This window comes from Lepidochelys kempii, chromosome 13 (genome assembly GCF_965140265.1).
Source record: "Lepidochelys kempii isolate rLepKem1 chromosome 13, rLepKem1.hap2, whole genome shotgun sequence".
NCBI lineage: Eukaryota > Metazoa > Chordata > Testudines > Cheloniidae > Lepidochelys > Lepidochelys kempii.
In genome coordinates, this window is record NC_133268.1 from 12,896,098 (window position 1) to 12,922,724 (window position 26,627).

Here is a 26,627-nt window from a genome sequence, read left to right on the forward strand (position 1 = left end):
ACGGATTTGGGCTTGTGATTTTCCCCAACTAGGATTTATTTGGGGGAGGGGGCGACTTCTTTTAAAATGGTTGCTTCCGACTATCAGCCCGAAGCGACAACCATTTTAAAAGAAGCCCCACCCCCCTCGGCGTGAGCGTGATCACGCAAGCACGTCGCATCCCCGCCTTCCGCTTAGGTTCGTCAAAAAAGGCCGCTGATCTTGTCACGTGGACTCAGGAGGCCAATCATCTGCCTCTGTTTTAAAAAACTCAGCGGATTATAGTAACTGGCTGCATTCCTTGTCACGTGGCCTCGAGAGGCCAATCCTGGGCCTCCGCGGGCGGGCGCCTGAAAAGAAATCAAATCATCACCGGCAGATCGTTTAATTATCTGTTGTAAGGTATCGCTTGCCCCTAGTACGGTGCGGGGGGGGAGACGTGTACCAGTTACAGGCTGTGAGAGTCTGGACCCCCCCCCCCTCCCGCAGGTGAGTGACTGGCAGTCACACGCCTCATCCGTGCCGCGGCGGCATCGCTGGGTACTGGAAGTGGGGTCGTGCAGCGGGTCGCCGCGTTTTGTGTCCCGGCGACATTGCGGGCGGGGGTGAGGCTCGGGGGGCAGAGGCGGGGCTCGGGAGGGGCTAATGGAGAGCGGCGGCGGTTTAAAGGGTAGCCCAGGAGGGCGGTTTGAATTCAAACAGCTCGGGCGGTCGGGGCGGTGGCGACGGTGAGGGGAGCACGGGGCTGTGGGGGATCTGGGAAGGGGGCCGCCTCGGGGCTGAGGAGGGCGCGAGGCGCGGAGTAGGGAATGAAGAGGCTGGTGGGAACGGGGCGTGGGGAGTTGCAGCGGGGGGGGGGGGGGGGGCTTCACGGGTGGGGAGCGCGTGGGCGGGCTCCCTCAGGAGCCGGTGGGGAGCGCGTGCGCGGGAGGTGCAGCAGGCAGGGGCTTCATGGGGGTGCGGGGCGCCGCCGGCGGGGAAGTGGGAGACCTGTGCAGTTGCGTTTGTGAGCGGGAGCCGCATGGAGCTGGAGGTGAAGCGTTGTAATGGGGAGAGGGTTGCAGGGGGAGCTGGATTTGAGGGGTATGAGGTGTGTCGCTTACAGTGCCAGGGGATTGTACTGGGGGAGACTGTAAAGGATACCGGGTTCCGAGACTCGGATTTTTCGGGCCAGTAGGAACCATTACGATCCTGACGGTAGTGGGAGGAGATTGTGCAGGACCAGATGTGGGAGTGGGAAGACTACATCTGTGGGTGGTGTGGGGGTTTCATTGGGGAGGGGCACTGAAGGTATGAAAACTGCAGCGGGGTGTGGGTTGATATAGGGTGTGGATGAAGAAAGCAGAGTGTGAGGGTTGGGGGTATGAGGAGGACGTGCAAGGGGTGATGAGGAGAAGGGTGCTCTGTATGGAAGATATTTCTAGTTAATGTCCCTGCATGAGACAGCTTTGCAATTAAATGTTCTCTATTTAGGCAATATGGAGAAAAATAGTAAAGAGAACCACAATGGGCTCCCTGGTCACAGTGTCAAGGTAAAGTGGTCTTGCACACTTATTAGGCAAATGCATTTTACTTGGCTTGATCATATGAGGACTGTAAGCCTCTATTTGTTCACTCCACAAATTATCTGTGATAATTATCTCTGACTCTTCATCAAATAGGTTCCGCTTTTTTTCGTAAAGACACAGGGAATATTCTCCAAGCTACTCTCAGTAGCTCACTGCTGTGGAGACTTAGCCACCTGGAATACAACTTCTACAGACTGCTTCTGCATGGTGTTAGTGTTAAAATGTTTTCTTGTGGGGTGGCAGCCATTTCTTGTGATATGGGTCTTTAAATATCTAAGACTGTGATCATCATGCTGGGATGTATTCTTAGGAATGTTGCAAGCGAGACACAAGAAGTAATTCTTCCATTTAGCATTGATAAGGCCTCAGCTGGAGTATTGTGTTCAGTTCTGGGCATCATACTTTGGGAAAGATGTGGACAAATTGGAGAAAGTCCAGTGGAGAGCAACAAAAATGGTTAAAGGTATAGAAAATAGACCTGTGAGGAAAGAATTGAAAAAATTGGACTGTTTCTTCTAGAGAAGAGAGGCAGATCTAAGCCTTCAAGTGTGTAAAAGGTAGTTAGAATGAGGAGGGTGATAAATTGTTCTCTTTATCCTCTGAGGACAGGACAAGAAGTAATGGGCTTAAATTGAAGCAGGGGAGATTTAGGTTAGATATTAGAAAAACCCTTCCTAACTGTAAGGGTAGTTAAACACTGGAACAAATTGCTTAGGGCGGTTGTGGATTCTCTGTCAGGTTTTTAAGAACAAGAATTCCTGTCAGGGTGGTCTAGATAATACCTAGGGCATGTCTACAGTATGAAATTAAGTCGACTCAAGTTAAATCAATGTACAGCCACTGCAGTAATTAAAGCAGTGTTTCATGTCCACATTATAGTCCTGTCTGCAGTGCACGTCCTCACCGGGAGTGCTTTCCACCGACTTAACTGCATGCGCATTATGGCACACTGACAGCCGGGCCCCTCGGCGATGTAAGTAACGCTGTGTCTACACGGACGCTGCGTCGACCTAACTTCATCGATCTAAGCGCTACACCTCTCATGGAGGTGGAGTTATTAAGTCGATGTATTGGGCAACTTACATCAGTGGAAACTACCTTTTAGTGTAGATGCTTACAGAGTTAGGTTGACATGAGCTGCCTTATGTCGACCTAACTCTAGTGTAGACCAGGCCTTAGTCCTGCCTTGGTGCAGGGGACTATCAACATTCCTATCAGTCTTGACATTTCTATGATTTTATGATATCCTCCTTTCTGTATGATTTACTTTTTTTAACTCTTAATGGGTATATTAATTGAGTGTAATGGAGCTAATTAGCTCATACACAGGTAGGAAAAAACACTTGCCTGCCTGTAATAATAAACGGACAGGCCCAAGGAATAAACTACAGGAAAAGCAGAACTTCTAGTATGTTGTACTTGCCTCTACTGTAATTAAATGTGTTGGGTTTTTTAGACTCTACCCACCATTGGGGATGGTCCAAAACGGCTCCCTGTGCATCAGCAGCATCCTCAGAATCGGATACCTGGAGGTGGAGTCCAAGCACAGCGTATTTTGTGTCCTTCAAATTTGGCTCAGCGAGTTCCTGTACAGTCACAGGCTCAAAAATCTGTGCTGTCAAACCAGAAACAGTCTCAAAACCAGCTGATGCAACAGCCTCGACCAACTTTTCTAGTTCAACCAAATTCTAGGCCTCAGGCTCCAAGTAAAAACAATGAGGAACCTCCACAGGCTTCACTATCTGGTAAATATAACTGTAAATAAATGTTTCATTTTCAATAATATGCAGTCAACTTCAGCATATTAACTAAATTGGCATGTATTCTTGCTGCATGCATAAGAGATTTGTCTAGTTTCACCTTGAACCATAATTCTTTTCTATTATTTTTATTATCATAGCACCTATGAGTCCTAATTATGGACCAGGACTCGGCTGGGTAAGGTGCTGTGCAAGCATAGAACAAAAAGACAGTCCCTGCCCAAAATACCTTACAATCCACAAGAGAATGCTTTACTAATGGGAAGACACGTTAGAAGGGTAGTTCAGACTTGTACAGAGTTTTCCTGTATTAAAAAAATCCCTTGTAGTTGTGATTTACTAGCTAGTGTGATGCTGCTTGCTTTTTTATAGGCCAGATTAGTAGCTTATTCATATGAGACTAAGATAGTGGTCACTGATGCTCAGATACCATGGTAATGGTTGCAATAGGAGAAACTAAATAGGTTCAGGCTGTCCATGGAGTCCGAGCCTGACTTGTATGCAAAACTTGGGAACTAGGTTGAGAAAAATCATTTTGGAAGCAGACAGTGGTGTTTATGAACTATAGTTATGAAGTGTTCAATTCTCTTTATGTGCAGCAAAAAGCCTTGAAGCAGAAGGGACATCTGTCCAGAAAAATGAAGAAACTAAAAAGTAAGTCCATGGGTATGCTGCCATTGATGTCTGTTGGGGCCAGGGTCTCTTTGTATTTAGGACTAAATAATGTAGCAATTTGGATGCGAAGTATTTTGTTGACTTAACCACAACTATTGGTTTTGAGCCTGTTTATTATCAGAAATGCTGTCTCTGCATTTGTAAATACCACAAAATATTTTGGAGCTATGAATATGAGATACTTTGATGAAGTTCTAGGAAATCTTTAATCTGTTTCATGACCTGATAACCTTCAAGAGCAAAGGCTTTCATAGCTTGTTTAAAAAAGAAAAATCTGCATACTCTTTAGCCAAAAGAGAACTATATGCTTTTCATTTAAGAAGCTATTCTGAGTGAAGATTTTTTTTTCTTGTATGGAAAACCTCAACTTAATGTTTTTTGTTTTTCCCATGAAGCTGGACAAAATTTTATATTTTGAAACTAAATGACAAATGCCTCTTTCCAGACTCTCAAATCTTCTGCACATATACATGAACATAGGAGGAAAATGTATTAATAGCATGTGCAAGACAGAGTTGTTATGGCTCAGCTCACAAGAGTATGCACACTAAATTAGGTGCATGCACTCTGATATATCCAAACCACTGATCTGTGCACACCTTGATTTGTGTGCACAAATTGGACATTTGTGTCCAGGCATGCTTTTACCTTGGCACATTCAACCTGGCCATGTGCAAAATTCCCTGCACAACTGAAGATTTGGATCCAGAAGTGTGAAAAGAGAACTGACCCTTACATGTTGCATTCCTTTTCCCAAAGATAGGTTTTCATTTCTTGGGTAACTGGCCCTAGAAGGGGGGAATACTTGGGGCCAGTTAATTTGGTATAAATGTGGAGTAACTCATTTGACTTCAGTGGAGTTATTCTGGGACGTTATCCCAATGTATCAAGAAATTCTAGTCCCTGGTGTGGCTTCTAGCAACTTAAAACTGTTTAACTTTCTCATAGAAGGCAGTGGTGTCTTGACGACTTCGAAATTGGCCGTCCTCTGGGAAAAGGAAAGTTTGGAAATGTGTATCTGGCTCGTGAAAAGCAAAGTAAATTTATCCTGGCGCTGAAGGTGTTGTTTAAAACACAGCTGGAAAAAGCAGGAGTAGAACATCAGCTGCGGAGAGAAGTAGAAATACAGTCTCATCTTAGGTAAAATTGATCTAAAACTACTTTTTTAGATATGCTTCCAGAGAACAGGAGAGACAGTTGGACTCCATTGTATCTCTTGACCCTCAATTAAAGGAGGAGGGTAGGAATATCTTGTGAAAGTTACTCTTTCGGGATGGCCTGGGCAAACCAGTCTCCTGTGTCACTTGTATGATATTAGGGCAGGCTCTCTAGTTTTTGTACGGTGCCAAGCATTTTCTTGATATCTAACTAAGGTTGATCATTTACAGACTATCACATGTGTGGAGCTTGCAATATGAATCTACAGGGCAGGTTTTTATGCTTTGTCACAGCAACCTCTCAAAACAGCAAGTCAATTGCATGTCTCTATATTTTATCCTGACCTTTATGCCACACAGTAGGAAACAATTAAAGGAATTGGCCTTAACAACCCCCCTCCTCCCCCCCCCGGTCAAATATTATATAAGGGGATTTCTCCCACTCGTTTTAGATGGCTCAAGTCTGTACAATTCCTTTAAATGTTCCTTAAACTTTCTAGTCTTCTACGTTCTGGAGTGGGGGGAAATATTTAATATCCCTGAGTCTATGGCTACACCACAGAGCTTACAGCGGGCCAGGGTAGCGCTGCTAGTGCTGACGCTGTAAGCTGACGGGAGAGAGCTCTTCCATTGACTTAATTATTCCAGCCTCCACAGGAAGCGGTAGCTATGTCAGCAGGAGAAGCTCTCCTGTCAGCCTAGCAGTATCCACACTGGCGCTTAAGTCGGTATAACTTGTTGCTCAGAGGGGTGGCTTATTCACGCTCCCAAGTGATCAAGTTCTACCAACATAGACTTTGATCTTGGTAGCATGGTTGGGAAGGCTGTCTAGAGAAGTGAGGTGCACAAACAAGGTGTCTCTGAAAAGTTGTATAAAGATGGGGGGCGGAGGGGAGCTTAAACAATCTTTGCTCAATTGAGGAAAAAGGAAAGGAAGTTAAAAATATGCACTCTAAGCTGTAGCAGCTCCAGAACTTTACTTACTAGCCTAAAGGCACTAAGATTGACGTATGAAATTGTCCTGCTGTATTTTCCACTGTATGCATCCAATGAAGTGGGCTGTAGCCCATGAAAGCTTATGCTCAAATAAATTTATTAGTCTCTAAGGTGCCACAAGTACTCCTGTTCTTTTTGTGGATACAGACTAACACAGCTGCTACTCTGAAACCTAAGTTATACAGTAGGCTTGCCAAACAGAAGCACTCTGAGGTGAAATGCTACAGAACTACACTGAAGAAATTTCTTGAATGCAATGGCTAGCAGACTTAAAAAAAAGTGTCTTCAAAATAAAATCAATCAAAATCACCTTTCTATACTAAAGTTGATATGTGCTTTGTCACTGGTATAAATTTTAGGGAGCGATAACTCCATAAAATGTTAGCTAGCAGTCTAGCTCCTCCAATGCATGAAACTCAAACTAGGTGCTAGTAACTACATAACATCTATATCGATGACCCCCCAAAAAATGAAAATGAAAATCAGTATTTTGTTTGTGTAGAGGTGTTTTCTGGTAGAAAAATATTCACTTTTTTTTTTTTTTTTTTTTTTTTTGCAGGCATCCCAATATTCTCAGGCTATATGGCTACTTCCATGATGCCACAAGAGTCTACCTAATTCTAGAATATGCACCTCGAGGAGAAGTCTACAAAGAGTTGCAGAAGCTAACCAAGTTTGATGAGCAGAGAACTGCTACTGTAAGTGTCTCTAGAGGTTTTTTTATCATCCACCAACCTTTTGCAAATGCAGTTAATATCTGAAGCATAAAGTTAGACCTTTAGATCAAAATCTGACATTAGGCACATGAGTGCATCTCCACTGAAATCAATGCATTTGGTAACTAAGAGCAGAACTGATTAAAAAAAAATCTTTTTAGTTTTGAAACTAGATATTTAGGAATAGTCTAGAAAGTTAGTTACTATGTGCATCATAAACGTTCGCTGTTGGCTGCCACTTTAAGGTCCTAGACGTCTCAAGTAAGTATAGAGGAGGGGAAGGTGCTGTAGAGTAGGGGTTCTCAACCTTTTTCTTTCTGAGCCCCCAACCTGCTATAAAAACTCTAGGACCCACCTGTGCCACAACAACTGTTTCCCTGCATATAAAAGGCAGGGCAAGCAATAGGGGGCAGCAAGCAGGGCAGTTGCTTGGGGCCCGTCGCCACGGGGACCCTGTGAAGCTAGGTTGCTCTGGCTTCAGCTTCAGCCCTGGGTGGCAGGGCTTGGAACCCCAGGCTTCAGCCCCATGTGGTGGGGCTTCGGCTTTTTGCCCTGGGCCACAGCAAGTCTAATGCCAGCCCTGCTTGGTGGGTCCCCTGAAACCTGCTTGTCCCCCTCCAGTGGGCCCTGGACCCCTAGTTGAGAACCACTGCTGTAGAGCACAGCACTAAATAGTCAAAGGGGCTTAAAAGGGTGAAATAACTTATAAAGTGTTAAGATAGACCTTATTGGGCTGAAACTGACAACACTGCCAATTTCATAATGGGTGTCTAGACACCAAGTTCTCTAACAGTTAAGCTAAGGAGGTTACTATGTCTTTAACATATACTGTCTCATGGGATCACTTTACAGTATATGACAGAATTGGCAGATGCTCTATCATACTGTCATTCAAAGAGAGTGATTCATAGAGACATCAAGCCAGAAAACTTGCTGCTTGGTTCAAACGGAGAGCTGAAGATTGCTGACTTTGGATGGTCTGTGCATGCTCCGTCATCTAGGTAAGAACTCAGACACTACGTACCCTATCATCTCTTGATGCAGCACAAAGCTTCATGGCTCTAAATAAAATCTTAGTATGTATTAAAGAACATACACCACTGTCACAGCACTAATTGAGGAAGGCTGATGCACAGAGACTGAATCACACAACTGCAGCTTGCCTAGAAATATGCACACTGTGTCATGAGAACCCCAAAACTGATTGGTTTGCCCAGTTTATTTACAGGTCTGTCCTACCTTCATCCCAATCCCCTTCGATGTGTTGGTGCAGAGTGTAGCAAGAAAGCACTGTTTTAGTGTATTTGGAGCCTTGCACCCCTCTGGGGAGAACAGAAGGGTTTCCGTCGTTAATTCTCAAGAGCAGGGATTCTCAACCTTTTTCTTTCTGAGTTCCTTCAACATTCTGTACAAATCCCACTGCCCACCTGTGCCACAATAACTGGTTTTCTGTATATAAAAGACACGGCCGGTGTTAGGGGGTAGTAGATAGTTCAATTGTCTGGGGCCCCATGCCACAGGGGCCACCTGCAAAGCTACATTGCTCAGGCTTCAGCTTCGGGTGGCGAGACTCATGGCCCCTGGCTTCAGTTCCATGCGGTGGGGCTTTGGCTTTCTGCCCTGAGCTAAGTTCCCTCTAAGCTGCGCAGCTGCCTATTAAGCACTGCACAGACGCTCAGGGCTGTGGCGGGGAGAGATGCCTCTCCCCAAGCCCCAGACCCGCCGCAGCACAGCACCCCAGCCCAGCCCCAGACTTGCTGCGGCTGGGGGACCGGCACCCCAGCCCAGTCCTAAACCTGCTGTTGCCTGGGGACAGGCGCCCCAATCCAGCCTGTCTTGGACCTGCCGCGGCTGGGGTACAGGTGCCTATCCCCTCCCCAAAGCCCACACTCCCAGCCGAAATCCTCACCCCATTCGCACTCCAACCCTCTGCCCCAGCCCTGAGCCCCCTCCAACAGTCTGAACCCCTTGGCCCCCCCCGACTCATGAATTTTATGTGCACCAATATGGAGGTGATGTGTCACACATCACCTCCATATTGGTGCATGTAACAAAATTCATTTCACACATGGGTGGAAATAAATTAGATGGAACACTAGCCCTGAGCCCCAGCAAGTCTTAACATGGGCCTTACTTGGTGGCCCCCCTGCGGCCCCCCCAGGGGGCTCCTGGTTGAGAACCACTGTTCAAGAGTATAGACCTGCCCCCTCTGTCATTGTCCAATGTGTGACACTTGAAGTGAGCTCTTTGGAGTAAAGGGAGCATCAACTACTATGTGTAATTCCTTGTGTAACTGAACACACCAAGTTATCAGTACAAATGTTGCCCTCAAGATGGTGTCTAAAAGTTAATATTCGACTTCTATACTTAACTATCAAGTTCATACGAGAAACTAGAATTTCTGGGTGGAAGCTGGTACTAGCAAAGTAACTGAGTGATTCTTAGAAATGGAGAATACTGCTGCATAAAGCCCAAACTACAGTTTCTGTATGAAACCATTTGTATGTGTTTTAGGAGGACAACTCTTTGTGGTACACTTGACTACTTGCCTCCTGAAATGATTGAAGGGAGAACACATGATGAAAAGGTGGATCTCTGGAGCCTGGGGGTTCTGTGCTATGAATTTCTAGTAGGGAAACCTCCTTTTGAGGCAGAGACATACCAGGAAACTTACAGAAGTATTTCAAAGGCAAGTATTGGGTCATTTTCACTTCTTCCTCCTAAGTCACCTATTCAGTGATATTAAATAGATATGGGGTGATAAAACTGAAATGTTGTTTTCTCAACTACTTAAAGGAAGGAAAATGGGGCCTCGATTTCCTGTGGTTTCCCATGGTTAATCAAAGAGCAGCCTAGCAGCTGTGATCCATCAGGAATTTTATCTAAATCAGCCTTTAGAGAAGGTTGGATTCTTCTCTTAATATGGGCTGTAACCCAGTGTAAATTAACGTACAAGCCACAGCAAAACTTTTACTGTCAGTGGGAGTTGTGCATAAAAATCAGTGTAGTAAATAACATTCAGTTATCTGTAACTTTTTGTTAATACACTGTTGCTACATTCATCATCCCTCTGAGGGAAAATAGTTACCTTTAGGACCACTACTTTCTGCCCTTTGATTCTCTTTCTTCTCCCACGCTGGGACTTCCCCTCTCTTTTCCCTATAGTAATTCCCATTTTTCTCCTCCCAAGGCTTCTCTTATCCTTTTTCCATTTCAGCTACTAGAAATGATAAGCAATTGAATAGTTGAATTCTGGCATTTAAGGTGCCATTGGTATTTAGTTACCCTAGTTTCTTTGCAGCGTTGTGTCGAATTTGTAACTTGGTCAGTGTTTCAGGCTGTACGAAGGCTTTTATTTGCTTCGCATATGAAAGGTTGCTTTAGTAATCATGAGTACAACAACATTTCTAACTCACGGTCTCACAATGAATTGGTTCACATACCACCTTCTTAAAAATCGTTGTGAAGTGAATGGATGGAATATGAAGCTTATGTACCACATTTTGGGGATTCCTGGTTTTACTCCTGGGGGAATTCTATGCCACTGCGCAATACAGAATTTTGCAGAAATTAATGTGCGTGCAGAATTTCCTTTCCCCCACAGAAATTGGCTGCAGTGCTGCTGGACCTGACAGAGCCCAGTTTGCGCATAGAAGACACTGCTGGGAGGAGGGGGAGGGAGCTAGAGGGTTCCCTTCAGCTGCACTTCCCCATGTGCTCTGAGGGAAGGAGACAATGGTGTGCAAGAAACTCCACACAAGCCTGGGTCCCACCATCAGGCTGTTTTTTCCTGCTGGATCCCTGGGCTCTGAGGGGTGGGGAGTTTCTGGGCTGGGGGTCCACAGTTGGGCTCTGGGTTATAAGAGGGTGGGTGTGGGGGCTGGGATTTGGTGAGGAGGAGGTGTGGGTATCTGGGCTGGGGGGGGTCCTGGCAAGGCTCAGACAGGGGGAGGTGGCTGGGTGGCTGTGGGATGGGGGAGAGAAACAGGAATTGGGTTGTCATAGGGGTTTCTTTAACTCTCTACTCCTGGGAAAATGGTGTCTATTGTTACAGACATACTTGCTCACAGGTATTTTGAAATCAATTACCAAAATAATTGAAAGTGATGTGATCATGTAGTGTTGTTTTGATTCTCAACATTTGCAGAATTTTAAAATATTGTGCACAGAATTTTTAATTTTTTTGGTGTAGAATTCTCTCAGGAGTAACCTGGTTTGCTTCTGTATAGTTGAAATGTGACGAGGCTGGGGGAAAAAAAAATCAGTCAGATCTCGTGTATGGGCTGACTGATAATGCTCTTCTAAACTTTCCTTTGGCTCCATCTACATCCCAGTATTCTCTGCTTTACTCCCTGTACAACTACAAACAATTCCTAACACCTGAAAATGTTAGTTCTATATTTACCACTAGAATAGTAACTTATTGCTTGTTTTTAGGTGGAATTCAGATTTCCTCCTTTTGTAACAGAGGGAGCTAAGGACTTAATTGTAAAGCTCCTGAAGCATAATCCATACCAGAGGCTGCCACTGAAAGACGTGCTTGCACACCCATGGATTACCACAAACTCTACAAAACAACCAAGCAGCCGGAAGAGTGAGGCTGCTACCAGTAACAGAACGCCATCTTAGCAAGGTGTCTGTTTCATGCTATAAACAATCTCAAATGAACTATAAGCAAAAGGAGAGCCCTGTAACCATGACTACTTTAATGCAGCCGGGAAAGGTTGCTTGCAATGAGACTTTAATAAAAGACCTGCTAATTAAAACAGACTGGGGGAGTGGGGAATGATTCAGTTGTGTGAGCTATTCACCATTTTAAACTCTCTTATTGTAATGGAGAAAATGTTTTTTTATATATATGTATTGAGAGCAGTTTGACAAGAAGTGTACTTAAAGAAGTTGATAGAATATTAGCCAACGTACTTGAAGCCCAGTTTGCATATGGGTCATATACATTGAGATGAGGCAAAGTTAAATGTTGTGTTCTTGCCAAAGGCCCTATAATGTGATCAGTCTTAATTTTTGGCTCCTACTTCCTCATAGCAAGAGACAGTTGTGGTTCTGGATATCTGTCATGGTCAAATAGTGCAATAATAAATCCTTGCGTTACCTACATTCTAACTTATTGGGCTGCTAAGGTTATCACAAATGTGCAGTGATCTGAAGATGAGTGGAAAAAGATGAATGTGCCTCTTCATAAATGTGTCCTAATAATTGTGTGCATTTCTTGCTTCTGTGTACTCTTTGGTCTGCTGTTGTGTGGAGGGGTGAGGCACTTGAAATTTGTTAAATAAAGACTTATTACATTTTGATAGGGTGGTAATGTTTACTGCACATACTGCTGGACTTATTAGATCTTAAACTAGAAAAATATAGCAAAATGTTTCAAATTAAAATGTAGACACTTCCTATTTTATGAAACATAAGAGTCTGATCTTAAAGATGTTAGTATACTTTGTAGAGCCTAATGACTTTACTGTACAGTTTCATGGAGGGTCATCAGCAATCACTTCAAATCTTTGTTTTAGCACAAGGATCTGCTAAATTATATTAGTATAACTGCTGTAAATCCAGTTTTGAGGTAAAGAATGAGGTGTGGGAATAGGCTAATGAGAATTCTTTTAAAACAAAACTAGCTTCCTATAACTACCATGGAAGCATTTGTACTAGTTAAAGTAACCCTTATACTACTGTAACTGTCCCCATGGGTCTGCATCAATTTAAATTATTTGTGTAAACAGGCCCATACACAGATTAAGGACCCACCTGTGTTTTAAACACAAGTTACTAAAACCTCTGCCCTAACCAGCATAGGGAACAGCAACAAAGGGGTATGCGTCAGCCTAAAATGTCAGGGTTTAAAAACGTGAATACAAGGAAGGTGGTTAGGGCTGAAATGTCAAACTTCACAAAGTTTGGTATCCTTAATCTAGAGGTAATAAACTCATGTTAATTTTCCTTTGCATATAGTCATGCTGCAAGGAAAATCCTAAACCTGGGGTGGAAAGAGGTTCTAGCAGCAGCCTGTTTAAGGGTCTATGATTATGTTGGTCTAAAGTTTCTGTATTGAATTAATTAAGGTAGTGAGCTGAAGCACTTTGAGCTTCTTTTTCTACTACTGTGGATACAGTAAACAAGACTTCCACATGTAAAGGTGAGCACTGAGGCACCTGAATGACTTCTACAGTTAGAAGGGGGCTAATAACATAAGAGGCCATACTGGGTCAGACCAAAGGTCCATCCAGCCCAGTATCCTGTCTACCAACAGTGGCCAATGCTAGGTGTCCCAGAGGGAGAGTGAACCTAACAGGTAATGATCAAGTGATCTCTCTCTTGCCATCCATCTCCACCCTCTGACAAACAGGCTAAGGATGCTATTCCTTACCTATCCCAGCTAATAGACTTAACCTCCATGAATTTATCCAGTTCTCTTTTAAACCCTGTTATAATCATAGCCTTCACAACCTCAGGCAAGGAGTTCCACAGATGGACTGTGCACTGAGTGAAGAACTCCCTTTTATGTTTTAAACCTGCTACCCATTAAAAATTAATATTTTGGCTTGCAGTCATCTCTCCTGTTAAGTTTCCAGTGAAGTGTCTCAGACTGCATTCACAGACAGGAATAAAAGTGTATTCTTACCTTGTTAGCAAGACAGTCTAGTTTTAATGTGTCAGTACATACAGAAGAACCCCTAGGGAGCCTGTGGAATTCATTATGAATCAGGGATCTTGTTTAAGCGTACTGCTGGGACATGCCTATACTTGCCCCAGCCCACATACCCACCCTCTTACCCTTCTGAGCCCAGCTTTGGCCCCCCACTGCCCTCTCAGAGCCAAGAGGAGAAACAGCCTGATTGTGGGTCCCAGGCTTGCATAGTTTCCTGCACTCTTCTGTCTCCTTCCCAGGGAATAGTAGCTGCCACAAACCCTCTGTCTCCCTCCCAGCAGTGTCTTCCATGTGCAAGCTGGGCTCTGCCAGGTCCAGTGGTAGCTACCAGCACTGCAGCCAATTTCTGGGGGGGAAAGGAAATTCTGCACACAATTCTAAGTTCTGCAAAATTCTGTATTGCTGTGGTGCAGAATTCCCCCAGGAGTAAATTGCATGTGATGGGCAAAATGGAAATAGAGTATTATAGGAAAATCAGGAAAAAAAGTCATGTTGCCACAGGATTGGATCCTGCTGTCAGTATACACTGGACCCTGTGTTCAATTTCAGGGGGTATCTGCAGTCACTGGTCCACACCTGACTGTCAGTCTTCACTTTTACAAGATGCAACTCTACTTAAGTGCTGCTGTTTCACATGCAATAATTTGCCACTGTACATTCCTTTGGTGTTTTGGAGTACTGCCATTTTTGCAATTGTATACATATGACTTAGGTTATAGAACTGCAATACATCCAAGCCTAAGAGATTTCTTACTGGAAAATAAACAACTAGAAGGGAAAAAAATATTTTATTGTATTTTCTACCAGTGTTGCCAATTTTATAAGGCCTTTGCTACTATTTCACAAACTAATTCTGTTTTCACATTTCTAAGCTTACACAGGAGGATTCAGAAATTCAAAATATATTTTTGATTTAAAATATATTGCAAAAATGTTCATCTAAACAAAGGTCGCAAATGACAGTTTTTACAACCAGATTTGTCTAATTCAGAGGTAAAAAATAGTCTCTCAATCTCACTTAAAGGGGACAAGTGCAGTTTAATTACAAATTAAATTAACTTGGCACGCTGGTGATTTTTAAAGTGAATATTGTTTCCAGAAACCATAAAATCATGACTGCATTACAGGAAGTAACAGATAGAAGGACTGGAATGCTATTTGTTTTTCTAATAGTGATAATAGAAAAATACACATTTTACTTAGAAATGAAAGAATAAAGTGATATGACCATTTGAATATTTTAAAAAGTAGGATTTTTTGTATCTTGCTATATCTTTAGTATCAAAGTGACTTCTCTGATCTTGAGTACTATTGCACTCTCTATAAAGCAATAGGGACCCATCAGAGAAAATGGCTCTATTATAAATAAGTATGGGAAAGGGAATAAAACCAAAAATGTTTCCTTTAAGGAAATTTAGACATTCTACTCAAGGTCAAACAGATTTATTTTTTTTAAAAGGCCCCGCAATGTTTTAGCAGCTAGCAAATCACAGGAGACTAGGGAAGTTACTGTTGTGAGGAGTTAATAATGCAACCACCACCACCACCTTCAATGGTTACTTTAAAAATATTTCAATTTTATCCAGAAAGTCCATTATTCAGTAGCATCACCAGAAGGCAATTTCAATTAAAAACTCAAAACATTCCAGCAATTAAACTAAAATGAAACGTAAACTCTGCTTGATAAGTTGATCACAAACTAGCTTACACACCATTGCAGGGATGTGAGGCACCCCATTTTGTCTCTGCACAAACTACCTGCATCATGGGTCACAATGCAAGAGGGAATGCAGCCACCTAGGAGCAGCTAACTCTCTCTCCTGGCCAGGCAGTGAGTCAGCCAGAGCAGCAGAACAGGCGCAGAAGGTGATTTAAGCTACATTAGAAAGAAGGCTAGCATCTTACATCTCCCATGGAGCAAAGAGGAAGCAGGGACCACACTGCAACTCTTAGTCACAATATGGCCCCTGCTCCTGGGGTAGTGCAGTTATATGCTGCCCCTTACTCAGGGCAGTTTGCAAGCTGCCAATCTAGCCTTAAGTCATCAAAATCCCTTGAGGTGTACACAATAGCTTATTTTGGACCCAGTCTTGGGCACTCTGTATTGCATGGCTATATGTACATACTAAATTCCACATTAGGATAGGAACATTGTCACAGTGATAAAATATTTAAGAAGTATTTTTCAACTGATTATTTAAAAGGATAAATAAGTTAGAATTGAATCATCATTGACACATCCTTAGTTCTTTGCACTTTCCTCAGCTTGGAGGATGTAGGTGAACTAGTCTGTTTATAGTCCATTTCACTTGCATTATGCTGCAGTGTTTGTTTCACCAACACTGCAGAGGAAAATCCAGATAAAGCTACTGAAAATATTTCTATTTAATTTCATAATTAATATATATGTCTAAATCTTGGGTCTAAAACTACCAAGTGCTCATTTAGGTCAATCTGACTTAGGGCAAGTCGACACCAGTGTTTTTCAAAGTTCAGGTAGCGACCCAGTACTGAGTTGCAGCATGTAAGGCTCTGGGTCACCTTGCTCAGCACCCAGGGACATTAAAAGTCCCATCGTCAGTGCTGCCCAGCTAAGGCAGGCCAGTGACTACCTATTCTGACACTGCGTTGTGCCCCCAAACCAGCCAGCAGCAGGTCCGACTTCTAGGCAGGGGGGCCACAGGGCTCTGCACACCGTCCCTGCGCTGAGCACCGGCTCCGCAATCCCATTGACTGGAAACTGGCCAATAGGAGCTGGGGTGGGGGGTTGGTGCTTGCGGGCAAGAGCCACGCGGAGCTGCTTGCGCACCTCTGCCTAGGAGCCAGACCTGCTGCTGGCCGCTTCTGAGGCACAGCATGGTCTGTGGTGCCAGGATAGGCAGGAAGCCTGCCTCTGCATCCCAGCTGCACTGCTGACTGGGAGTCGCCTGAGGTAAGCTCACACCCCAATCTCCTGCCCCAGCTTTGAGCCCCCCCAAATCCAGAACCCCTTCCTGCACCCCAAACCCCTCATCCTCAACCCAGAGCCCCCTCCCACATCCTAAACCTCTCATTCCCAGCCCCACCCAGCAGCCCTCACCGCAACCCTCTGCCCCAGCCCCAACCCCCTTATCCCCAGCTCTGCTGGGTCACGGGCATCAATCATTTTCTTCAACAGGGTCCCCAGACAAAAAGTTTGAAAACCACTAGTCTACACTACAGGATTAAGTCGACCTAAGTTACGCAACTCCAGCTATGTGAATAACATAGCTGGAGTTGCTGTTGCTTAGGTCGACTTACTGCAGTGCCTATACTGCACTGGGCGTAGAGTTTCTCCCATCCACTTAACTTATGCTTCTCATTCTGGAGGCGTATCGGAGTCGATGGGAGAGCAATCTGTGGTTGATTTAGCAGGCCTTCACTAGACCTGCTAAATCGACCCCCAGTGGATCAATCGCCGCAGCATCGATCCACAGTGTGGACATACCCTTATTGTGACTTCACGGTAATACTTCTGCAGTGCAAGAGCAATGTAGCACATTGGTAAGTTTTTGGAATTTACTGCAGAGATCAGAACTAAGCTTTTTTTTTCTGTTCACATTAAAATAGTTAATATGCACTCCATAGTAGGTAGCTCAGACCTGCAGATTTCTTGACCTGATGAATTATAGACATTGCAGCAGTTTGTAGAAACATGCCATATTGAGTTGTGAACAGCAAGCCAAATTGACAACTCAAACATCAAAGGAAATAGCACTTTAAAATGGTATCTGATGTGAGCTATGCAATAAAGAGTCTTAAAAGTATAGATCACTCCCATATTAAGTCATGTTAGTTTAATATAAGAATCAAGTGACTAGCTAGTGCATTGAACAGTCTGCAGAATTATAGCATATGGACTTCAGGAATGTATATGAGCTTCTTCTGCAGGGGCTGAGAACCTGCTACAGCTTGTTTTCAGTTGTAGATATGTCTGCTAATACAGGGCCTGATCCACCACATTGAAGCCTATGAGAGCCTTGCCACTGACTTCAATGGGCTTTGGATCATGCCCACAGACTGAAATTGTGGTCCCCTTGAAGTCAGTAACAGAACTTCCATTGATTTCAGGGGAATCAGGATTTCACCCAAATAGTCTACAGCACTCTAGTATAAATAAGATTCCAGTAGGGCCAGCTGCTAGTCAACCAGGAGAGTGAGCTTTCAAGTGATGCTCAGCATCCATACAACTTAGAAGTATGGAAGTACAGCATGGCCAGAGTGCCTTTTCAGAGCAAGAAATTATTTTAAAGGGGCAATGGATAAATACTAAGCACTGAGTTTGTGTATCAAAAGAGGCATTCACATGATAGGACAGAGTATGCTTCAGAGAATAATTAAATGGGAATTCAATCTTAGTTTAGTTCCTGAAATACACTATTATGAACTAGTGCTGCACTGTAGCAAGTGTGTTTCACCAAGAAAAAAGTAAGGCCCAAATGGCTGAGTTGTAAAGAGACTAAGATGTATGTTCTAAACAGTTTCCTCATTGGTAGGTAAGTGCTTATGTTATCACGGGCAGGAGTTTTCAGATACCATTTTAACAGGGAAGGGAAGGGGTTAACATTTTCCTGAAAGGACAAGCAAAAATGTGAGATGAGATCAGTATTAACATGAGTCCAAATAGGGCAACTGCAGTTGCCCGGCACCTTTAAAAGCTATATGAACATGACTTTTTTTTTTTAAAAAAAAAATAAGATTTCATCATGGGTTTGAGGCAGGAGGTTTGAAGAAACCAATCTTACGGAAATATCGGACAAGGAATGGCACAGAAACTAAGGTAATGCTGATTCGGACTGGAGCAAACACTTTGTGAATAGCATAGGCCAACACAAATGTGCTTGTACCAGCAGCCACTTTGGATTGCACCAATGCTTCATTGAATCCAAGTTTTAGGAGAACTGCAGTCATGTCCACACCACTGGGGAGGGAAAAAAGGAAAAAAGAATTTATTGTAAGAAAAAAATATATACATATCAAAAAGTTGTACCAGTTCCCTTATATTAGTAAAGAGATCTTTTGTTTACTTCGGATAATCTGTGTACTCATGCTCCTGTTCCCTAACCGAACACCTACCTTGGTTATTAGCAGAACAGTGTTAATGTTTATGGCATTACTTAAAAAGCAGTTAAACAGTGTGCCAGATTCTGATCTAACACAATGGATGAGTTTTCTAAAATGGAGCCACTCTAGGTTTATACTGCTCTCACTGAGATTAGATTGCAATCTTTCTGAAGATTCCAGAGGCCCATGCTGTTTGACATTTCCCTTTTTCTATGTAAATCAAAAGCCTAAAGCACAGATGCATTAAGAAATTAAAATTCCAACAAAGACACTAAACTGTGATTGACTTAAAGAGGCACCATCAACTAGAAATCTAATCAATTATAAATTGTAATTTGAGGTATTACATTTGTCTCTGAGCCCTCCCATACCTCCTCACCAATTTTTGTGGTTTTACAAGTTTAATTTTTCTCCTCTCCTATTGCTGTGTGAAAGGCCCACACAACATACAGAAACTGACAAAACACAAAGTGCTGTCAAATGCACAGTGTGATATTTTTGACAACTTCAGATGATGCCTGTTACAAGAGTAGGAAACAACTTTTCAGACTGAAGTGTGATATTTTTCCCCTCCCAGGTTGGTGTCCCTATAAAACCAAATACCTTCTCATTCATCCCCCTTTTCTCTGCTTTCACAATTGTATAGCTGCAGCGTCAGCCCAGTAGTCAGATATGTCCCTTATGGTAAAAAAAAAAAAAAAAAAAAGAGAGAGAGAGGGAAAAAAAATGTAGGGCTGGAAGGGATCTCAAGAGGTCACCTAGACCACCCCCGACAGGTGTTTGTCTAACCTGTTCTTAAAAGCCTCCAATGACAAGGATTCCACAACCTCTCTAGGTAACATCCCTGTTCTATTATTCTAACTTCTGAATTAAAAAAAATTGCAAGTTTGTAAATAATCTTTACAAGATTTAAAGTTTAACCAACATGCAAAATGAAACAGACGATCAGTAAATCTGACCTAGAGTAAGACAACAATACACCCATACATAATGCTGAAAGTTCGCTAATAGAGAAGTAAAAAGGCTGTTTGAATGCTAAACAACTTCTGTAAAAACAGACCAAAGGAAAGAAAGAGGGACTTGTCTCAACTCCTGCCATCCATCAGTCACATATACATTGTAAACAAGGAAGCTACAACTATTTTCAGTTGTCTAGAATAGGCTCTACATTCTGGAGTATTTCCTAAATGACATTGGAATGGTCCATTTTTCCCCACTGCACTTCTCGCACTTGGCCATAAATAAGGCTTAATAGGATTTGATTTACTTCCTTAGTCAGTGGTAAGCATCAATTTCACCTGACACAGAACTCAAACAAACAAAAATCCATCAACAGTTGGCAAATGCACCTAGCACCTACAGGAATCTGGTGTCACTGGCCTCACAGCCATGCAGAGAACCCTCTGCAGTCCTGGTGACTCACTCCCTGGCCAGGAGCAGGAGCCCGTTCAACAGCTGGGTGGCATCCCCCTAGCTGTGGGCTCCTTCTCCTCCTCATGGCTCTGGCCAAAGGTCTCTGCTCTGCCAAGCCAGGACCACAGCCTCTCCTTGCACCCTCTTGTCTCAGGTCTCTCAGCCACACAGAGAGCCCCCTGCAGCCTTACTGTCAGGGATACCCTAACCCTCCCCCCTTTATTTCCTACAAAAATGTGAAAATTAAAAAATAAATAGTTACAAATAAAAAAATGCTTAAAAATAAAACTCAATATTAATTGTCAAACTTACAAAAAAGATCAAATTCTGCTGTGCCTACATGTAAAGGTACATGAATTGTTTTGTAACAGGGGAGTTATGTTTGTGCAGTGCATGAGGGATCTTTGCTGCCACCATGTGCTCTGTTCCTGTAAATAATTATATACATTTCTAAAAATAGGACATGATCCCAGCAAAAGCCATGTACAAACTTCTCTTTCTCTCTCTCTCCTCCCTGGTTGTCCCCCTTCTGTTTATTTTTTTAATCCAGCCCTGTATTTGTTTTAATCCTTCTGCAGTTATAGGCAAAATTCTAACTGGTGCCTTTCAAGGAACCTACCAGCCTACATTATTCTTTTGCTCTCCTTCCTTGCATGCAAGTCCCCGAGTAGATCTCCAGAGTAATCAGGGCCGGATTTACACCTTACGTATCCCCAGGGACATCATCTTCAGCATGCCCCCTGCCTACAGGTGACCTTTGTGTTTTCCATAAAAAAAAAAAAAAAAAAAAACCTTTTAACCCTCTTAATTTTTAGGCACCCCTAGGCAAATGCCTACTGTGCCTAATTGGAAATCTGGCCGTGAGGGTAATCACCTTGTTTTGGATCCAGTTCTGTTTTTATTTGATTTATACTGAATTAAAAACACAACAATCTTCAGCTCCAGCACATGGCGGTGGCTCTCGGATCTCCACAGCTCAAGCCAGGGTTTCATTCAAACAGCACGTCCCCAGAACACGAACATAAACTGCCTTCTGGATGACTGCACTGACACACTCCCTATCCTCCATGCCCCCAGGTGCAGAGCAAGGTACATTTTAAATGCAAAACCTCATCTTTATTCTTGCTGGTCTCAATACAGACTGGTCCTAAATCTGCAGCTGCTCCGTACATGGATCTCCAGTTGGATGCCATGAGACTTCTGCACATAGAGCTGTCTGCTGTTGTGTCTCAACATTGGGCCCTGACTAGTCTCCAGAGTTAAGTATTGCCTCAAAAATCCCTGCCTACTTGATATTTCTTATTTTAAAACACAGGATTACCCAAGGCCAGAGAATCTGCAAGAAAACCCGCACCTTGAAACAGCCAGGTAGAATATTCCCAAAGACATTAATGAAATTCCAATGTGGAATGAAACTCCTACAGCGCCGTACTCTTTAAAAACTTTTTTCAGCTGCTGGGATTTGTTGGGTTTCTTCTCATCCTCATCACTGGGATCTGTGACTTCCTTTTCAGGGGATCTACTTGTGTCCTATCCAAAAAGAAAACGATGATTTAGAACGAACACTCACATGACACACAATGTCCAGGTTCCAGTTAATTGTCTCAAGCTACTTGTTAAGAAACAAAATAAAGCACAGAATGCTATGCCGTGCTGTTTTTAGGTGCTTTGGATAGGGGGCAAAACAAAGATGCACAGTATTAGGTGCAATTTACCCCATGGAAGAGAGTCCACACAAGGTCCACATGAGCCATTAACCTAGGCTTAAGGGATGCATTGAGCTCTGTGTGGACCCCAGCACTAGGGCAAGTTTTCCTATTACAGAATAATAAATATAGACAATCTGATCCTGAAACTGACTCAGTTCAGGCAGAGTTCCACCCACACAATCACCTGTAGGATAGGATACTTAGTTTGCATGCCAGAGTGATTTTGCTTTGTACCTCAATCCTCAGCCTCAGAGTGCAGATCCTTAAAGAGCACTGTATTGCCAAAGGCCAAGTGATTGGTAACATAGAAAGCTCATTGGACACCACATATTGAGAGATGTCAGCTTAAAATAATTTACCCCTGGATGAGGCCCAACATTTTAAACTCTTGTAAATCACGTTCTGTGCATCAGCAACACAGAGAAAGAACCTGAGAATTATTGCTGTAGCTTGGTAGCAATGAACAGCACTATCCTTCCCTGGCTGAAAAAATTATATGCTAGCACTGGTTTGGCTGCCATTGACAGACTTCTGCCTCAGCCACTGGGGAACCCATTTCATTTCTTCTTCTGGCATTTCTATAACAGAATAAGGTTTAAAATAGAATTTTCATATTAAAAGCATGTTTCAAAGCAACCTGATCCTAACCGTGCTAGATCGGACAGAGTCTTGGACTTTATCTTGTCTTAACTCCAAAGGAAATGTTGGCCAAGACAAGAGCGAAAAACCTTGGGACCTTTCATTTATTACTGGACAAAAGGATGGACAGAAGGGTTCCCTCTTCTTCAATTTACTTAATAGTAGGGGTGCCATTCTGACAGCCACTGAGACTGAAGCCCCCTGTTTATTTATAGCAGAGGCAGTGCCATTGGATGCTTCCCACCAGTCAATGTGCCTCAAACCTTGACCTGGATAGAGGAGAGAATATTTCAGTTTCCTTTGCCCATTCAGTCTTTTGACTCTCTCAACCTGCCAATGAGTAGGCCCAGTTAAGCTCCACATTATATATGCTTTCAATTTATCGTGCTAAAGGGTATCTCAGGCAGTCATCATACAATCAGGAGAGTGAATTTGTGTGGGGGGGTGGAGGGTGAGAAAACCTGGATTTGTGCTGGAAATGGCCCAACCTGATGATCACTTTAGATAAGCTATTACCAGCAGGACAGTGGGGTGGGAGGAGGTATTGTTTCATATTCTCTGTGTATATATAAAGTCTGCTGCAGTTTCCACGGTATGCATCCGATGAAGTGAGCTGTAGCTCACGAAAGCTCATGCTCAAATAAATTGGTTAGTCTCTAAGGTGCCACAAGTACTCCTTTTCTTTTTACAATCAGGAGAGGATTTTCGGGAACTCCAGGCTTGTTATATGAAAGCCAACTCTGCAAAACGAAATCACAGGATCTGAGATATAGCCTGTTCTTGTCACCCAAGTGACTTCCATGTCTTTCAATTTTGCTCTCACTAATCTAGGGCACTAGGCTAAAATACATGGAGGGAGCTTCTGAATCTGTATTGGCAGTGAGGCAAGAGATTTAGCCAGTACCATGTTAGCAGCTGTTTATGACGACTATCCATGTGGTCATGCCCTGTATATCTACTTGCTTAGTAAAGAAAGCTCAGAGAACAGAATTATATTCTATAACATCTCTGTAGAAAGTCTATTTTTCTTGGACCCAGGGAGTCCTGTAATGCCAGAAATCAACCCACCACAAGATTAAGGTGCTCAACATGTTAAGAATTCAGCAGTGACTGAAAGCAACCAAATGCACAGAGTTGGTCACAATCCTGGAGCTGAATCCCCTTGCCCTGGTCATGCATCTGGTTGATGAACTGGGGCCTCAGTGAGGGCAGATCCATATTAATGACATTTTATTTTTAGATTATTGTTCTGAGACAAAGGAAATTCAGTGTTTACTTGTAGAACCAGCCCTGCAGAAATGCAATGAATGAAAAAAATATTTAAAAGGCTTAGTTAAAAAAAAACAAACCAAAAAAACCCAAACACACACCATATTAGAGGGACTACTTTGAATTGAGCATCTGTAGTTATATGATGTTCTTTAGCAATACCAACAGGACTATTTCCCCCTAAACGAACACAATCTAACTGTATTAAGAATAAAAAAATTAGTATGGTCACAAAAGGGTCTCAAACAACAGCATTTAATCTGAAAAGAAAATACATATGGATAATGGTGCAGTCAGTGGGTGGTCTGATGCAGAAGAGAAAGCAGCTCATGTCAAGAACTCTAAGTGATGGTTCTCATTCAATTCTCATGGCATTGCTCTCTTCAGCATTTCTAGTGAAAACAGTATCATTACTTCCATATTTTTCAGGGGCACTGTACTCTGGAATTCCCACTGTTCTTAATGGGTACTAGCTGATGCAAAGCATCTCTGAAAAACCAAAGAGATGCATTTTTTATGGTTGACTACTTGGCCATAAAAATTAACCTGGAGCTGAACCTTCACATTTAGAAATTCTGGCACAAAGAAGTTTAAAAACACCCCTCCTCTCTCCCCAGCAAAAGAGAGGAAAAAAATTCCAAACACCCACATATAGTTCAGTCAGGTTGTGGAATTTTAAAACATTACACATTTTGTTCTAACGCACTCAGGTTGCATTCCTAACCAAGACCACTCCTTTTTATTTTATTTTTTTATTTTAAAGGTACGTGTATTGAACAGTGAAAATACATGTGCAGATAACTAAGGAGTCCAGACTCTGTCTTTGAACTGAAATAGGGAAGAGGATAAAAGAGATAAGAAAGACCGTTAGTCCCCCACCCCAGAACATTTTGAAGTGTCCTGCCCAGTGTAGTTTTAAGTGTCCCAAGTGACCGGGCCTCTACCATATACCTTGGGAAACGATTCTGCAGGCTAATAGATATCACTTGCTGGAACATTCAACCTAAACTTTCCAACTGAATTTCATCCCTTTTCTCTTGTGTCTTAACTGTCACTTCGGAAAAACTGGGTACTTGAGATCTTCTATAAAATTCAAAATGTGCAGTCAGCATATGGCAGAAAGCGAGAATCCTTCTCCTGTATTTTATGATGTACACACACATTACAAGTACTAGAACCATTTCCTCTATTTTAACACTTTCTGTTCTTAAAACCTATCCTACAAAAACTGAAGCAGCTTGAAAACAAGCAATGCTTTTGGCCAGTGTGTGCGGACAGGACATCATTATTATTATTTTTTTTTAAAAGAAGTTGTTTTACTGCCTGTTAAAACTGTGTCCAGTATGTGTAAGTCAGCACTAGCTATTACAACAATATAACTAGAAAGATTTCAAAGAACAAACAAACAGCTTCCTATGGGATGGAAGAAGAATATTTCCCGCCCTCAGTACCCTGCGGTGAGACCATCTCCCCAGTAGTGACTCCTTGGCATCTCTATTCCCTCAATAGATCTTGAGGGTGATGTAGAAAATTAACCCATTTTGGACAGAAACACTGTAGAACCTGAGAAATTCTGGTGCACAGATTAGGTCCTTATAGTTAGGCCAGGCACAGCTCCCTTGCCTCTCAGTGGGACAGTGCCCTCCCACTCCAGACCCCACGCAAGATGCAGCTTCATAAAGCACCCGTGGATTGCATGGAATGGGAGGAAGCCTGGGGGGGTATCCGTATGTGCCACTGATACACTGGCACTACAGAGAAGAGAAACTAAACCCACTTTGCAAGTTGCTGCTGACTCAGCCTGAGTCACCCTCACCCACCTTCCCGGAGCTGCCGCGGCTGCTGCTGGGGAAGTTGCTGGCAGTTGCTTGCAGAGTTATCTGGGGCTGCAGATGGCTGAACTCCGCGTCCTCTTGCACCTGCTGTCTGTATCCGAAGCCCCGGCGGGGGGGCAGATAACCCGCCTGAGCAGCTCTGCAGCCGGCCCGGCGGCTGGGATCAGCTGGGGGCAGGAAGCGGAGGGGGCTTTGCAGGCGCAGGTCCCCCAGGACGAGCCAGCTGCACTCCCGTCGGAGGCTGGGTCGAGGCTCCCTCCTGGGCGGAGCCGCTCTAGCTTCTCCTCCGCCGGGGACAGCCTGCACCTGGCCGCCTAGGAACGGCGGGGCCCCCGCTGCTGCTCTGGGGCTGCTGCGGCCGCTGCCCACCTTGCCCCAGACGATGCGTGCGGTGGCTTGGAGCAGCGCCCCGGAGCCCAGCGAGCGGTGAGCCGCCGGAGGGCCCAGGTGCGCCAGCCAGGGCATTGCTGCAACAGGGCCCCTTGGCCCGCGAGCCCGGCAAGGGAAGCAGCCCAGGCCCGCAGAGACTAAAAGAGCCACCCCCGCTCCAATCCAGGCACCCTCCTCCTTAAAGAGACAGCGCCCCCGCCTAGCGAGCAGGCCGGCAGCCCCGTTTGGAGCAGCCTCCTCCCCGGACCCTGGCGGGGAGGGAGACGCTAGGTCCCCTCCCTGTTCCCTCCCCCGCAGATCGTCCTCAGTAGAGCCAGGCCTGGCCGTCGCTTCTCTGCACCTCTTCAGCCCCCCCAGGGTACGCGCTGCAGATGGGGGAGGGCTCAGCCCGGACTGGGGCGGAGGGGCCGTTAGGCGTGGGGCCAGCGAAGCCCGGGTGGGTTAGTTATGCACAGGCAGGAGCGAGGGTGCTGAGTCAGCAGCTGGCTCAGCATACCCCGCTCGTCAGCTCTCCCCGGGCACATTAATGGGGAGCGGAGTGAAAGGCATGGAGTTAGCAGAGGGTGCCAATGAACTGAGTAGAGAGACAGCTAAAGGGCTAGCTGGGTGGAAAAGACGCCCCCTGCCCCCCCAGCTGCTAATACTATAAGCAGAGGGGAAGGAAAGGCTGGGGAGGAGAGTAGAGAGTCTGAAGGAAGGTAGGACTAGCAGCTAATAATAAAACTGGACCCTTTCCCAGAAGCAAGTGGGGGGAAGCTAGTCAATATTGTGT

The 26,627-nt window shown here is 44.0% G+C and overlaps 2 protein-coding genes across 6 annotated transcripts; one reads left to right on the plus strand and one right to left on the minus strand.

Annotated features, from left to right (window-relative positions):
- The first annotated feature begins 273 nt into the window (after positions 1 to 273).
- Positions 274 to 12,163, plus strand: AURKA (aurora kinase A). Of its 5 annotated transcripts, none has more exons than XM_073309308.1 (9): positions 274 to 468; positions 1,453 to 1,511; positions 3,004 to 3,292; positions 3,907 to 3,961; positions 4,931 to 5,122; positions 6,695 to 6,833; positions 7,704 to 7,852; positions 9,366 to 9,540; positions 11,289 to 12,163. In XM_073309308.1, exons 2-9 carry the CDS (start codon positions 1,458 to 1,460, stop codon positions 11,478 to 11,480), a joined length of 1,245 nt encoding a protein of 414 aa, XP_073165409.1. In that variant the 5' UTR covers positions 274 to 468; positions 1,453 to 1,457; the 3' UTR covers positions 11,481 to 12,163. The 5 variants fall into 5 exon arrangements, with proteins under 5 accessions (XP_073165409.1, XP_073165410.1, XP_073165411.1 ...); XM_073309309.1 differs by lacking the exon at positions 274 to 468 and adding an exon at positions 476 to 584; XM_073309310.1 differs by lacking the exon at positions 274 to 468 and adding an exon at positions 626 to 707.
- A 4,424-nt stretch (positions 12,164 to 16,587) lies between these two features.
- Positions 16,588 to 26,124, minus strand: FAM210B (family with sequence similarity 210 member B). Its single transcript, XM_073309311.1, has 3 exons — positions 25,451 to 26,124; positions 21,368 to 21,543; positions 16,588 to 18,457 (listed from the first exon to the last, which is right to left on the minus strand). Exons 1-3 carry the CDS (start codon positions 25,928 to 25,930, stop codon positions 18,241 to 18,243), a joined length of 873 nt encoding a protein of 290 aa, XP_073165412.1. The 5' UTR covers positions 25,931 to 26,124; the 3' UTR covers positions 16,588 to 18,240.
- Positions 26,125 to 26,627: the final 503 nt, after the last annotated feature.